This window comes from Clinocottus analis, unplaced genomic scaffold, assembly GCF_023055335.1.
Source record: "Clinocottus analis isolate CAN_PGR_092001 unplaced genomic scaffold, fCliAna1.0.p SCAF_2, whole genome shotgun sequence".
In the NCBI taxonomy this organism is placed as follows: Eukaryota; Metazoa; Chordata; class Actinopteri; order Perciformes; family Cottidae; genus Clinocottus; species Clinocottus analis.
Window position 1 is genome coordinate 11,043,168 of NW_027175931.1, and position 17,226 is coordinate 11,060,393.

Consider the following 17,226-nt stretch of genomic DNA (forward strand, 5'->3'; position numbering starts at 1 on the left):
TCACAATCCTATGTCCACCTGTCTACCCAGTCATCCCTTCACGCTCTCCCTTTTCTTTCCTCACCTCTTCACTGCTTACCTACTTTATGTTGACATTCTTCCTCTTTCTATTGCTGCCCGTGTTAATCCATCTTGAACCTGCCATGTACTGTATAATAAACTGAAACCATGCCAGCACAAAGTCAGCAAAAGCCAAAATATCCGTTGGCTTTTAACACCAATTAATGTGAAATCTATCAAAAACCAACACGCATGCTTTGTTGAGAGTGCTTCTATGAAGTGAGAATTTCTCACTATTGAGCTACTAAAATGCCAGCATCTTTAGGACTCGCAAGGACGCAGGTGCTCCAGTGTAAGCAGACACTTTACACTCATGGGTTTGTTCATTTCTAATGAAAGGAACAGTGTGTAACATTGAGGGGGAGCTACCGGCAGAACAAGAATATAATATTAATATTAAGTTGGTAATATATTTTCTTTCATAAATTAGAAACGCTGCGTTTGAGCTGTTTTATCTACAAACATAAGGGTCTTCGTTACGTAGCGGACAAACCAACCTGCTTTGGCTTCCCGAGACACACAGGGGACACACAGTTGTTTTGGCGTCCAGAAATCCTTCACCGCTCGACTAACTCTCTGCCCCACTGAGCTCATTAACTTACACATTTTCTGCCACTTGCCCTCTCTTACTTCACCACTCTCTTCCCACTACACACACACTGGCTCTGTTATTCTCCAAATGACCTACGCTAATCTTACAACGGTACATCCCAAGTCTCTAATTTGTAATTCCTTCGCTCCTCACTTATACCGGACATCATTCTGCTCCGCCATCTTGATGGCCATCTTAAAGCTCTTGTTTCTGCTCTGAAGATTGAGGATGAAGGAGGGATCTCTGAGGAGACGCCAGCGAGGACACACTGGCGGCCTTCCAGAAAGTCTATTAACAGCTGGCCCTTATTGTTTATCAGTTTTTGATAGCCAATCAACTGAGTCGATATTTTTCAATTGCACAAAAGTTTAACATCAGAGTGAAGACAGATCACAGATTATCTCAAATTAAAAAAAAATGTATTCACTTGTCAGGTAAAAATATATGCAAATTGTAGGTCTGAAGAACAAACCACAAACAACTTCCTTAATTTGAAAATTGATGTTCTAATTTTGATTCAGTCGTGAGGATCATTCCTGTGTGTAAGGCTTGATGAGTTAGATATAATTATAATTTTCCCTGAAAACATTTAGCCTAATCAATACTTCCAGTGTTGCAACACCATAATCATATTTAGGGTTATTTGATTGTGACTTCATAATCAGAATTTCAATAAATACAGATGCAAATAACGAATAGATAACATAAACGCATTCAGCCTTCATTATAATTCGTGCTTATGTGCAGACAGAAGCCTCTACAGCTGTTAAAGCAGAGTGACTGCTGTGATCGGCGGTCACGTCATCAGAAACGGATAAGGAAAGGTTGTCTTATTCCTCTTAAAACATATTCTCTCCTTTCCTATCCCCTCACATGCGAAAAAAACATGGATGCATATAAGAATCATATCCTGGGTGTAGATTGTGGCAGTTGCAATCACACACTTGGCACACAGGAGAGATTTCAACTGGTTGCTACCTGTTCATAAAGATTTATCTTTAAATCAGCACAAGAAAGTCTTAATGGTTATTGGTGGGTGACCCTAGCCTAATGTCATGCCTCTTTAATGAACTAACTGTAACCGTTCGGCCGTGACTCGTGTCCTTTTTTGTCTTTTCAGCCGCCGCTCACGCCACCTGACCGCTCCGCCTGCGCTCTTCTCCACCATCTCATCAGTTAAATTCTGTTAAATAAACCCTTTACCTTCATCCCACCTCGCCTCCCCGTGGATGCGCTTGGGTCCAGCAAAGCTGAACCCTCACACTAACCGTCAAAGTGTGCTTAATTCAAGTATGCATCCGTTTTGAACTCTACATTGTAACACATTGGCATCTACCAGACAAAGACATTTAGGGGCGGCCATAGCTCAGGGGGATGAGTGGCGTCCCATTACCACAAGGTAGCCGGTTTGATCCCCAGTCCCCCCACAGTTCACACATCAAAGTGTCCTTGAGCAAGACATCTAACCCCTGGTTGCTAGCCGGGCGCCTCGCAGGGCAGCCCACTGCTCCTTCATCAAGGATGGGTTAAATGCAGAGAAGAATTTCCCCTAAGGGGATTGAGAAAGTGCATGTTTCTTTATTTTTTTAATTAGTGATCTTTTGAACAAGTCTCATGTATATCTCTTTGCGGTTTTAATCAGCCTCATGGACGGTTTATTTTGATGAAGCACATGACTGTTATTGCATTCTGATTATCGCTTGGCCAGACAAAGGAATCCAGACAGGAAGTTCAATAAACGATCATGCTGAGCTGATAGCTGAGCTCATGTCCAATCAGGATTAGCGAGGGAAGCAAGTTGTTTGCCTCTGAGCAATTTCTCTTTGGTGTTTAGTCATTCAAGGAGGGGAAGGTTGTAATACTTTATGAGATCATTAAGAATATTCGGACACTAAGACATCAATTAACTTTGCTTTATGTTAATGAAGATACACCTACGGGCGACACTTCTAATGTTCTTCTTAAACTTAAATTTATCACGATTATTATTATAACAGCATTGCACAGACGACCCGACAGCAGAGCCATTTTGGAGTTGTTTTTTTTATGACATTTAATAAAACAACTTCAGCACACAACCAAAAAGAAAAAAAAGCTCATTCCAAGCTCTACCGGCAGCAATTTCTCCCCCCTGGAGATCTAAGGACGCACCCACACAGCTCTTCTTGCAGCATTACTTTCTGGATGCGTTTCTCTGCTTGCCCTTTGCTCCTCTCCTTGATGAGGAGATCAGGTCCAAGTGTGTGTCCTACCACACCTGATCTCACGCTCCTGGAGGAGTGGGTGGAGCCTTCTAGATGGAACGTAAACTCCAGCGACCACTGTGCCCCCTTAGTCCCTTTCATCATATACTAAAAAGTACACACAGGACATTTGACCTCTGCCTGTTACCAATCTTCAGCATTTTAGAAGCAGTGGGCTGCTAGAAAGCGGGGAGCAACTTGCACATCAGTCTCTTGCTCAAAGCCTCTTTGATATGCAGATAGCAGGAGAGAATAATCAAACCGGCAACCTTGTGTTTTATGGACAACCCGCTCCACCCGCTCTACCCACTGTGTGATCGCCACCGGCTCTTCCAAAGGCACTGTGCTGCAGATGATTTGGCAATCAAATTAATTCTTTCTGTTTTTTTTGGCTTTAATTTCATTTTTTGAACGGTTTATGCCTGCGCATACTGTATGCTTAGCAGCTTTCATTCCCATCATAATGCACAACATCCTGCTGATCCAATTAAATTGCTTGCAGAATTGGCAACATCATTGACTGGGTTAAGGGCGGCACAAATAATTTTTAGGACAACACAAACACTTAACTTACTTCCAAAACAAAATGGGGAAAATGAAGATAAAAAGGAAGGCTCACTGACACTGTAAACCAAGTAATTCAAACGCCTTGCCGCATCCCTTTAAGGCATTCACACAGCTGTCCAGAACAGAAAACAACTACAACGGATTACTAAGACATCCTCTATTAACTATGACATAGCAGAAAACAGAAACAAAACGCTTATTCAAAATTCAATCCAGATGAGGGAACATAATCTCCATCTTTCTGGTACAAAAGACCACAGTGAGCACCTGTCACCATCAATTCATCAACAACAGCGCTGAGCTAGCAAGACTAAATCACTATTCCCCGTCAGCATAGATTAAATCAGTTTGTTTTGATCAGGGAGCTCAAAATCTTGTGAGCTGCTTTGCCCATGTGTCTCTCTCGCACAACCTCAAAAATAACAGTAAATATGATATTGAATTATAGGAAATAACAAGACGCAAATCTCAGCATGCCCATTATAAGTCATAAAAGATCATTAAGCCAGTCAGACATTACAGTGTATATTGTTTTCCTATTGGTCCGTTTAACACAAAGGGAACATTTAGTCTGTAAATGCGTACGCTAAGGGGCCTTGATGAGAAATACTTTGTGATTGATGTGTAACAATCAGGGTTTTACTGAAACGGGCAGAGGTTAGATGGAGTCTCATCACCATTATCTGCTCCTTCTGCCTCTATATTTATTCTTTCTGTCTTAGTAGTTCAGCCACCCACTGCCACTCCCCACCGCCGGCTCTACAGCCACAGGTCCAGAAAGTGTTTTCTTCCCAACAAAAAGAAATCTGCAAAGCGTTTCAATTAAAACAAGCATTCATAAGTAACACAGCGTTTTACTTTGAAGGCTCCTTTTAAAAAAATGTTTGTCTTTTGTGCTCTTAGCTGGTATATTCTTCCATTAAATTCAGCTGAGATTTGAATGAATAGTTAAAGGGAAAACATTGACTGTTTCAGATTCCAAACATATGCTAGTGTATGCAATATTCATGGTGTTTTTGGCCTCCACAAGCTTCAGAATTATTCTGGGCATAAGGTCTCTCTGCCTCACAAATAGGCTGTTACTGTTGCAGGTCAGACGTAATTCTATGAATAATGGAATAAAATTGGTAATTTGTTTCCAACACTGCAGGAATACTGTCGGATTGTTTTGATGTATGCAGCTACTAAATGCTTTCAAACTAAGCTAATATATCAACTCCAGCATGCTGGACAAAGATATATGGTGTCACGGTTTTATTGGAATGAGTGAAACTAGGTGGCCACCGGGAATAATGTAAGTGACAGTTTGGTGGCTTACGCAAGAGCAATCACTTGGACACAATCCAAGAATATCCAGTACGGCAAAGTATCCATACAGCATCTACCGGGGAAGCTGCAGTGACAGGTTCATGTAGACTATTGTGGTGAATTTTATGAACAGGAAATTACGTAAATTGTTTTTCCAATTTTGTTATTACGTCCCAGGTTCATAACAAGTCTGAAGGCATGCCATTTGGTAATGCTCCCTCTCTCCTCCTCCTCTCCTCCCAGACCACGCTCGCTGAGAACCTCATAATTAAGAGGCTGCAGGAGGCTTTAGAGCTCAGCCTGAATTTACGCAGCAAATGATACAAGCATGAAATTTCTTATGGCAAAAAACACTGCATGAACATTCCAGATAGAAAATAATCAGTGTGCCACTATAAATGGATTCCATTACAGAGTGAAGCGGAGACTGAGGCCGACTGACTTTTATCCTGGTATCCCCTTGCCCCAGTATACAGTAACAGCAGGGGCGTCATTAATTAGTACTTAATATCATAGGAAAAATCATTATGCAATTTACAGAAATATTACTCAATCATAGGTGACTGGAGTCTGTCGGTTCTTGCACAGGCCTGCCATGATAGATAAGAAGTCGAGATAATTTGTCTTTCTTTTTCAAATTGTCAATTATGATTATCAACTCTGATGGCTCTGTCTTTATCTGGGGCACATTTTACACAACAGAATATAATTTTGAAGGTACAGCAACCTAAAGTGACACATGTCTTTCTCAAGCTGCACTAATCAACATGTTATATGAACAACATGACATGACAACAAGTGACAAACCCATTCTGCAGTTGCCCTTTAAAGCTATGAATCTGTAAAGCATCTTTCAGCTTATTGTTTCGGTTCTGTGGTTCCACATTACTGTTTGGTTCAGTCCCAACCCTTTCATCATCGTTTCCAGCAGCAACAGCCTCTGATGCAACCAGTATAGGCAACCTGCCCCGCACCAATCAGCAGAATGGTAATGTTATATAGACTCAAATACTCTCCATGGAGCTAGTCGACACCTAAAAAAGAGCTAGAACTAGATTGAGATTTAGACTGTTCTGCATCAGGTGGACTCAAACACAACTCAAAATGTATTGTTATTTTGCTCAACACAACAAAAGCATATCCCTTAGAGCTTCACAGACTTACTGCATAGAGAAAGCTTTCCATTTGTGCAGATAATTAAAGTGCATTACAGGCAGGGACCAGCTTTTCAGGATAGTTATTGCTAGGTTTCCTCCAAGGAACTTACTCAAGGTATTTATGCTTTTTTTTAACAGTTTAGTGTAAAACTAAATGTACTTTTAAAAAACAGTAGGCAGTTTTTGGAAACTATTTTTATTTTAAAATCTATATAGACATTGTGAAAATGCAAAATGAGGGCGAGCAAATAAAGCCCTGAGGTACACGTCTGAATTCTGCTGTCTTTTAGTGTTTGTGGTAGTTTGAATACCAGTCGTCCTTTACCTAGAATAGATATAGAATAGTACCAACACAAAGATATATTATTTGCAGATGCATGTACACTATTATCAACCCCTCATACATTCCTGTGCCAAGCAGCACATTCATTAGTGTCTTAATTGTCACCATTTTATCCAATTTGGTGAAATTGTATGTGAAGGTGTAACTGTTGCACCAATTTAAGTAGGTCTGCGTGGGCAGGAGGTTTGACCTTCTGATGGCACCCAATTAAACTCATACAGGTAACACCAGCTACAGTTAGAGGCTGAGATTAGACTCACTGACCATCAACCATCTCGTCTACGTGTCCTGAGCGGGAACATTCACTGTGTATTCTGATCAAAGGAAGATCACATTAATCTTAATTGGTGTCAGGAGTTTTGACTTTGACAGTGGTTATAATTACATGATGGAGTCAGTAAAAGTTACACCACAGGGTTTGCAGTTAATTGTTAATTTAGGGAAAAGTAGGCACTGATGAATAAATTCAAGATGCAAGATAGAAGAAGAAAGTTATAAAAGTAAGTTAATGTAACTTATTCTAGCTGATAATAACAGGCTTGAATAAAAGATGTACTGTGAATGAACAATTAAAAAACAGAGAGAAATCTGGATGAATTTAAGTAAATGCACGCCGCAACAGAAAAACTATATCAAAACACTATCAAAATATTTTAAACAGTATATGCATGTTCATCACCTTAGAAAATAATAGAATCTATATAACATCCTGTTTTACGATTTGACTCTGATTTAAGTTCCACACTCATCAGTGCAGTTTTTAAGAGAAACTTGGATTTGCCCTCAACCACAGAATGAAACACTGTCCATATGTATGTGCTCGATTGACTCCTAAAACTAGTAATAGCCACAACCTTCGGTCATAGGTACAAATTATGATAACGTTAGCACTCTCATCTTGGCTATAAACTAGATCATTCCTAAATATGGAATATTATAGAAACAGGATGAAGGATTGTTCAAAGCCTGAATGTCATTTTGCTGGAAAATTCATAGTTTGATGTAATTTGCTGTTTTGTTTTAAATCTGTTGCTTGTTACTTTGAAGTGGAATTTCAATTAAAAACATTCAGAAAGGAACATTCACTAAAAATACATTTTAATGCTGTTTTAGCCTTCCCAAAGCCCAAAAGAGCAAAAGTAGAAGAAGTGGATGAAAAAGCATGTTTGTCTGCTCTCGTCAGCTGGAAACCTAAATATGTCTGGTTAACTAGCACCGTCTGTTGAAGAATCTTTAGAAAAATAGTACAAATAAAATGAGTATGGGGAGATACAGTACATGTGGCTTTAGCTTATCTGTATTATAATGATCACATGTGTGCCATATGATAATGTAACCAAGGCTTGACAGGTGTCAACAGCCAAGCGGGCGACTTCAACACTCACTTGCGGTTAATGTATGGAAGAGATTAGTCAACTAGTGAAGGTTATGGAAAGTGCACAGGTAAAGGAAAGTCATTTTGACTAGATCGTGAACCCCTTTTCTCTTCACAGCGCTGTGGGAAGAGCACATTTCGTCCTGCTTTGGCAATGCATGTTCTAAGTTGATTTAAAGGTCTTTGAACAAATGGCAGATTCTGTATTTTTTCTGCACAGGACAGTCTCATGAAACGACAAAGTGTACTTGAAGGAGAGTTTTAAAAAAGTAACCCAAGCATCCAATGTTTTATTGTCATTTCCAGAGCTGTACTATCACAGTGAGCCTCGATAATGAGCGAACAATGGACTGAACTCTGAGATAAAATAATGAAACTTGCTCCTACTCTCTTTGGTGTCCGTGTGTATTCATGCATTTGTGTGTGTGTGTGTGTGTGTGTGTGTGTGTGTGTGTGTGGTGGGCATAATGCACCGGCAGCAGAGCCATTTAAAAACACAATACATAGGATGAATCACTTATTATGACAACGAAGGGGACAGCAGTGCTTCTATTATTTCACTTACAGCTTCTGCATTACGTCCAAGGCTACCGGGGGCGCAGTGCTGACCATTTTAATAATGTTAGCTGAAGCTATTAACAGTGCTGCCTCTGATGGTAGCATGAGGGATGTAGGGTGGGTCATCATCTAGTATCAACAGTGAATCTGTGTCCTTTGCTGTGCCCTTCAGCGAACACCACAGCAGAATGATGAGTGGGTTTATTTAGTTACAAAGGAAAAGCAAAGACAAGCAGGTTAAAGAAAGAGCAAAAAGAAAGGACACATGCAAGAGGAAAAGTGACTATGTCAAGGGCTGTGGAGGAAAACAGGAATGTAGCAGCCCACTCTTAATGAGCCATAAATCAGCTTGATATGAATCAGCTCCACTGCGCTATATTAGAGCAAAGTGTTTCGAACCTCATTAATTTCCATTAGGGAGCAGATATCTGGTAAGTTTACTATTGCATCACATTTTCTCCATATCTTCACGATCTAGCCAATCCCTGAGCCTCTATGTGACAAACCAATTCAATTCAATTCAGTTTATTTTATATAGCCCAAAATCACAAATACAAGATTTGCCTCGGAGGGCTTTGCACTATTACATTTTGGGTCAGCCCCTTTGATTTCCAGCATGAACGTACGTACAGAGTGTCAGTGACTTATTTCAAACTGTTCTGTCCCAAATATGCATCATACACAGTACAAAATAATATGTAAACCACTATTAGTTTACTAAATGTATTATTAGTGGAGCATTTATTAGAAACCAACTTTTGTCACCGCGTTTGAAGGCATTGTCAACGTAAACCATATGCAACATCCAGTATGAAGTATCTCTTACAAAGCTAATCAAGATTAAGTTTAATTAACCACAATTTACAAGTAGCTACTGTGATGCAATGTGATTTCATTAGTATGAAACAGTTCATCAGCATCATAGAATAGCTGTTTTTCCAAAGCCCCTACAATCAACTCTGCAAACAAGAACCAATTAAGATTAATATAAGTTATACAGAATTAGCTTAGTTTGCACGCAGACAAGCAAAGCAACAATAACTAGTGAGTGAATCAGCTGCGAAAATTGTTTTACAAAAAGTATGTTGAGTTCAAACAGAAAAAAGACAGAATGGTGGAGAGGAAGGACGTGTGGAGCTCCTCAACTCATTCATGGATAGAAATGAATGTTGACTCTGGGGGCGACAACTTCATTGCTTATTCAATGGGAACTTGGCTATCCACAATCCTAACTATTAGAAAAATCTGCAGCAATAACAACAAATGTGCTCTGCGATTATAATAATAATAATTATGTATGTCCAGAAGTGTACCAACAAGGGCAAACGGGCAGTGAGCGGAGCCACTCTCTCTACCGCACTCGGTATGCGTCTAATTTGCAGTCACATGCAGTGAGGGAGAAAATTGGCTATGCTATAATGAAGCTAGCTATAATTCCTCTATCTGCTTAACTCTATCCATTTAATCATTCATTCAAGTGGAGAGCACCAATTAAAGTGTACTACTTTAGTGCACTACAGGACCACAGCATTGGACTACTGATGTGCTCTTGCAGGTGTGAAATCTATATTGCATCCCATTCCTCGTTTCCTTACCAGAGATGTGAAGATGTAGGTGTAGTAGACTGACAGCATCCCCAGCTCTGATGCCTGCAGAACAAAACACAAGAGGGACAGGAAGGGAAAGATAAATAAAAACGGAAGAGACGAAGGTGTAAAACAGGTGAAATGGAGGATGGAAGGGAGAACAAAACAGAAAACAAAACGAGTCAAGAATAAACAGGCGGGGAGGGAAGTTGAGAGGTTAGTGATTCAGTGTCACTCGATCTCCACTCTGCTGCAGACAGATCAAATCCACATCTTGATAAGACACACTCCTATCTGACGATGGCACTCAATGGAGCAATTAATTTCTGAGACGCATTAGTATGCTGCTCGATACCGTCTTGCAATTTGATTAAATCAAAGTCACAGTGAGGAGCAGTTGTGAAGGACAGGGTGAACTTTTCATAGTTTCATTTCATTAAAGTCATTAGCAAAAAAAGAAAATGATCGAGCTAGGCTACAGGCTTCTGTTTAATCACACTGCGATCCACATTATGATCAAAATCAATAAATGTCAAGTCGTAGAGTATGTATTAAACCAAGCAGTTTTTTTTTTTTTTACAAAAAGCATCATTCAACCCTGAGGAAAAATTTTCCTGAAGATAAATTAACCCAAATATCCACACCTGGCTACACTGAAATGTACATATTTCCATCATAACTACCTTTCACACTAATATTATTCTAAGGTTGCGTAGCATCAGAAGTAGTTTGATAACAGATATTTATCTGCCATATTGGCAAAAAGGGTAATCTCTGAGTCGTGTATGTTACTTAGTTCTTTCTGCTAAAATGTTCTGAAGGCGCATTAACAAATAAAACAATAGGAAGTAGAAATACATCAATTATAGCAAAAACATCCAATTACAACTTGTATTATTAAACTCAAAATGACCTCACATGACGTCTTTATAAAGTGTGTCTTCATTTCAGTATATTTAGCATGCAATTATTTTGAAGCTACTCGCATGATGTCTATGTAAGGTAATTATTATGCTTCAGGAAAGTTATTGGTTAACCTTGGGGTTACAACACAGTCAGTAAAGTTGCAAGGCGGTTGATAATTCCACCCTTTAACAGTACCTTCATGTGGCAAGTAGTGTTGAAATGTCTTTGAAACCGGGGCCTGGTTATGAGACAACAACTCATACCGTGCCCCGTCCTGCCCTGCACACAGAGTCTGCTTCACTGGGAGTCCAGCGTGTGCATCTAAGGGAGAAGGATCTTCAGTTAACCGTAAGCTTTATTTCAGCCGGGGAGGACCCCAGCACCAGGGCCTTCTTCCTGGGGGACAGCTCTGACTCGAGGTTAGACCCGCTCCACCAAGCCGCTGTGACTCCCAGGCATTGGGGTTCGTGCTGACTCAATACGATATTTTATTTTCCTTCCCGTTTTCGTCACTTAGGATTTAACTCAATGAACATTATCAAAGCTTATGTAGAGGGGAATGCTCCCGAGAGAAGGAAGCGTAGGGTTTTGAACACAGCCCTCTACCTGGCTCCTCCCCCAATCAGGGTCAAAAGTTCAAACCTGTTGTCATGGCCTCCCTCCCTTTTGGCTCCTGTCCTGGCCCTGTGGAGGCTCACGGTGAGTTTGAGACATTGATTTATTGTCCTGCCATCTGACTACCAACCCCATGTGTGAGGTGTAAGTAGTCACAATCTAAATTTGTATATTGCGGCATGGTGTTACCATTTTAAACTCTGTTTATCATTTGGAGGTTCACTTGCTGCCCCTGTTTTGTTAGTTTTGCTGTCTTTGTTTTGCGTGCTTTTGCTTCTGTTTTGCATGGTTTGGCCGTTATAACTTTGCCCGTCACACTTGCATGGATCATATAGCCCTATATCAGTGATGACACTATATCAGTGATGACACTGATATAGGGTTGTATGATACACTTTATAAACACACAGATGCTGTACACTTTAGGCCTATTCCACAATTGTTTTTGCAGTTGGGTTAGTTTTCTTGCCTTGTATTTCTTTTTCTTTCTTTCTTTTTTTACTTATGACTGTAAACTTAGATTATACCAGTCGTGAAATACTCCCCCTATCTTTTTACACACTGCATCTTTAATACCTTACAAAACAGAAGAATCAACACATTTTAACCAAAACAAGGAGCCGATAAAAATATTCATTCAGTTTATTTTCCATGCATTCGAAATAAGCTTTACTGTCTTATATTTTTTTTAGGGCTGGGCAAAGTTGAAAAAAATGAATCGCGATTAATCGCATGATTGTTCTGCGATGAATCGCATTATGCGCCAAATTCAACAAGAAGGTAAAAAACTAGTGTATTGCATGCTTTTATTTTAAAGTAATGTTACCAGAACAATATTACAGTATATATATATATATATATATATATATATATATATATATATATATATATATATATATATATATATATATGTATATATATGTTCCTGTGAGGAACAAACCACTCCTTCTTTTGTCAGTTTTTCTTCCTCAGTGAGAAAAGTCCAGTCTGTGTTGACTTGAACATCCTGTGATGTGAGGAAAGTTCTCCTCTTTGACAGAAGAGTAAAGCTCCAGAAGTGATGCTGCTTTCAAGTGCTCTGCATGGATCAGACCGCGGGGTCAGGAGCTTTGCGCGATTAACTTTCAATCTGGACGCGGAACCTGCTGGTCCTTGTAGTGTATTTACCCGCCAGTGGGCGCTTGTGAAGCGGCTCGCGGCAGCACCGCTGCTTGTTGAGAACAGAAGCTACAGAACAATACGTGCTTTACGTCAGACTCACTTTGTTACGCTGCCAGTCTGCTGCGTAACAAAGTCAGGCTGCGGCAGCGCGTGCATCAACATGAATTGCCTCTAAAGTGAAAGCAGTGCCGCTGTAATGCGTTCATGGCGTTTATCTTCTTTATTTTTCATGTTTGATTGACCTCATGCGGGCAGGACTGGGCGAGCCGTGAGACGCCAGGTCTGAACAACGCCGTCTGGGAGAGATTTAAAGCGATAAGCCCCTCCCAATGCAAAAAACAACAACAAAAAAACATTAAAAAAACACATGCGGTTAACGCATGATCAAATAATTAACGCCGTTAAAGGATTGAAAAGTTAACGCGATATTAACGCGTTAACTTGCCCAGCCCTAATTTTTTTCCCCACATTTTTTGGTCATAGTGCATACGGTTTGCACTATGACCATGAACTGGACTCACTAACTGCTGCTTCTCCATGTGCACAGCAGTGGAGGGCTGACTGAAGGAGATTACATACAGAATGCTAACACTGCTGACCTAAAACCCTCTGAATGCTAAAACCTCCAGGGAGACCTTTGTCTGACGAGGGTTTGATGTAAGATGTAAACAGACGACTAATGGTGGATGTCTTGCATGGCAACAGACGATTTTCTCCCTTTAGACAAGATGGGCGCTCTTATCATCGTTTCAGAATGTCGTATAGGCCGGCGCACAGCTTCGATATGTTTGGCAACTTGACGCTCCCAATGAGAGGCGGCAACGCCAACTTTCCACCACCCTGCTGCAGATTGCGTCGTGACAAAGAGACAGACAGCGTGACACAGAGGAGACAAGAGAGAGCGATGGAAGGGTGTACAAGGCCACACAAGGAGGGAGGTGTGAGGAAACAAAGTGAAACAGTCTTCTCGGGGGCAGAGAACAGAGAGCGAAAAAGAGAGCAGCGCCATGTTCCGACTTGAGAGCCAGACGGACGGAGAAGGGGAACAGAGGAAGAAGGAAAGAAAGACTTCACACTGAGGGCTCCTGCTGCTCCGTGGCCCAGGGTTGCCAGGGTTGCCATGGTGACTGAATGACCACTGATGGCAGCGCGAACACTTGATTGATGTGAGAGATGGAGACCACTGTGAGAGTGAGACTATAACGGAGACTCGGCGAGAAGCGAGAGAAACTTCTCTCCATCTCCCAACACCCCTCGGTATCAGGCTATTGTCATCTCCACTCTCGCCATCCGTCCATCGTCCTCCAGAAATAATGAGGTGTGTCTTAATTACCAAGACGCCATATGCTGCTGCCAAGCACCCTCGCTTTCTCTGCTCCCACAAGCACCTTTATTGATGCCATCAAGGCTCTTTAGGAACATAAGTCTTCAATCAGGAGAAGCATTATGTTGGAGTAATGGTTTTAATGTGTGTTTGGATTATAAATCATGTCATAGTATGACATTCCTTTGCCGTAAGAATGGATATTATATTACAAATAATGCTTTTTGGGGGGAATATTTATATTAATCTGAGCATCAGCTTAGTTTATCTGATTCACTCAATGAATATTACAGTCTTCCATAGGGAATTTATCGTTAAATATATCTAAGTAAAAGGTGTTTTTGGAGAGTGGATCAAACGATTCAGAATAGATAAGGAGCACATGAAAGACTCTGTCCACTTGATTTGCTTCACTGATTTACAGACCCGCTCGCTTTAATCCACGACATGAACTATCAGAAAGTAGACACAGGGGCTTCTTCACTTTAGGAGTCTGTCCTTATTCTCACTAATCCACTTAATTGTGCAGAATGGGAGATGAATCACTGGAATGCAACTTGATGTATCGCTCTCATCCATAAAATTTGATGTAACAGGTTTGTTTGACCAGATTGCTTCAATTCCTTTGCCTTTTATTTTGGAGTAGACGCTAAACTCTGTAACCCCGTCTTTTAAAAGCTCTGCCCCCTGCAAATTCTTTTTATAAACGCCCGTAATTTGTCTAATTCAAAACAGCAAATGGATTATGCCGATGAAAAGAATATTTCCCATTTGATATGTTCTGCACATTATTTGTGTGGCGAATACAACTCTTACATTTACAGGTAAAAACTGAGGACTAAGCAGCTTCTTCTAGTTAAAGAAGTCATTCTCCCTATATAAAATTATTTTTAGCCTTGAACACTTCTTGCCATGGGCATTTTTCAGTCACTTCTGCTTTTGGAGCTGCATGAGAGTTAAATAAATATGGAGCATTGGGAATTCTCTGTTGGTTCAAAGCCAAGAAGCGGATGAAATAAAGACAAGTTATCCGTGCATGAAAAACAGAGCTGTAATGTAAGCCATACTAACCCGCTCCAAAATGATATGTGACATGGTGGCGTTGGCATCGACAATGATAGTGGCAGTCTTGTCGTCTCGTATCTCTTTCAGAAGCGGGGTCGGGTCGTTGCTGTCGTCAAGCATGCGCACCGACAAAGTCTCCTTTGAGATGAGGAACTGCCGGAGGAGCTGCTCCAGGTTCAGTAAGCCTGCCGGTGAGACAAACACACACAAGGGAAAAAACGACGCTACATGAGACCCATTATTTGTAATGAAAGGAATATTATCCAAATGGTCTTTTTTTTCTAAGTTTAAAAGTTAAGGAAAGTCGAGTGCTTTCAGAAAATGATGTTTTATATTGTTTATGTCATATGAACCTAATAAGCATACTGTGATACTCTGTGTTTTCTATAGGTACGTTCCTTAGCTGTCATTTTCTCTCTCCTTGCATGGTTTCCTTGTGTCCCTGGTGGTAGGGACTAAGACACAAGTGAGGGAAACAGGGATGCAATTAAGAGACTTGAGATGCACCCTAACCGTTTCTCAATACTATGCACACTAAATACATATATATAATGTCTATATATATAATGTCTATATATATATATATATATATATATATATATATATATATATATATATATATATATATATATATATATCTACGTCTAGGGTCTCGCGAAGGTCCCAAGAAGCCATACAAGAGGTCTGAAGGAGCAGAGGAACAGATGAAGGCCGCTGTGACATGAGGTAATAAGCTGTGCCTACGGTGTATGAAAGTTAGATAGTTCTGATGTGGCACCTTGTTGATAGCTCCTTGTTGAGTAATCAGAAAAGCGCTATATAAATTCAAACCATTATTATTATTATGATTAATATTATTATTATTATGCAAACATTATTAGAATATGTGGTATATTTGTGAAAAACAATTGCATTATAAAATAGTTATAACTTAATTATAAAAAATAAAATAGCTAGCTTTAACTTGTGATTCTGTTTAGGCCTTCACAGAAGGCTTAGGAGGCCCTGACGGCCTGCCATATATATTAAAAAGTGATGTGGCCTCTTTTTATAAATGTATTTAAATGGTACTTACAGCTGTTTCTCTGTTATTTGAAAAACTGAATTAACTGGTTGGACCACTAATAGAATCTAGGTAGTCAATTAAAAGGTCTGTGCCTCTTATTTAGTCCTTTTAATTGTGTTTTAATTGTATTTGATGCTTTCTTAAACAGTTCTTTAACTTTGACACACCCAAAATATATTAGCTGCCTTGAAACACAGTTTGGTATTTATAGACATATGCAACAAATAGCATGACATGCAGATCCCTTATTAAAGAAATATCAATATAGATACCACACAATATTAACAAAAACCAAAATATTTATGAATCTTTGGAGCTTATGTCTTTTTTGGACATTTTCACTGGTTTCCTCTACTTAAGCTCTAATACAACTGAATAGCATCTATGAAGATCAATATACGGTAAACACACACACACACACACACACATAATAACAGATACAGAAATACAGATACACCTTTAGTTTTATATATATATATATATATATATATATATATATATATATATATATATATATATATATATATATATATATATATATATATATATACACATATATATATATATATATATATATATATATATACGTATATATATATATATATATATATATATATATATATATATATATATATATATATATATATATATATATATATATATATATATATATATGCTGCAGTCAACACCAGAGAAAGAATATCAAATACAGCAGTTTCATCACTTTACAGCCGTGTTCAGCAACATAACATTCATAGTTTTCTAGCCGGTTTAACAGATTATTGAAAATATTTACAAGTTACGCTACTTATTATTTACATGATCTGCGTTTGTCATCATGATCGTTTGTTCTTTGTGGGTCGGCATTATCTCCTTTCCTTTCGTTAAGGCAGTTCCAGTGGTTCCTATGCTAAAGAAGCCAAGTCAGGAGGCATGAAGCTCCTTTCCTTTGCGTATAGAGAATTCGACCGGAACTTACCACGGCGGCCACTTAGGTACTTCCAGGTCATTTCACTCAGTTGGGAAGGTTCCTAACCAAAAAGGACTATTCGACTGCAGCCAGAGTCTCACCCTTGTCAGTGGCAGGATTGTCTTCTTTGTCTCCCTGTGAGCTTGTGTCGCGTTCATGCTGAAGTTCAGTGTTTGTTTCCAGAATCAGTCTGCTTCCTTGTTTTGTACTCCGACCAGTAAAGTGCCTTTTTAATTTCGCCCTCCACCCGACATCCTGCCCGTCTCCTCTGCTCCTGAGTCTCTGCCTTTCACACCCGTCGTGACACTGTCCTCAAGTAGAAACAAATGT

At 39.7% G+C, this 17,226-nt stretch overlaps 1 protein-coding gene across 1 annotated transcript in view; it reads right to left on the reverse strand.

Annotated features, from left to right (window-relative positions):
• Window positions 1-17,226, reverse strand: part of grik4 (glutamate receptor, ionotropic, kainate 4) — a 266,801-nt gene that overhangs the window by 63,434 nt on the left and 186,141 nt on the right. Inside the window, exons 7-8 of the mRNA XM_068584583.1 lie at window positions 14,867-15,045; window positions 9,799-9,852 (exon numbers count right to left, since the gene is read on the reverse strand). Of these exons, the coding sequence (XP_068440684.1) occupies window positions 9,799-9,852; window positions 14,867-15,045 (233 nt within the window). The remainder of the gene's footprint in view (window positions 1-9,798; window positions 9,853-14,866; window positions 15,046-17,226) is intronic.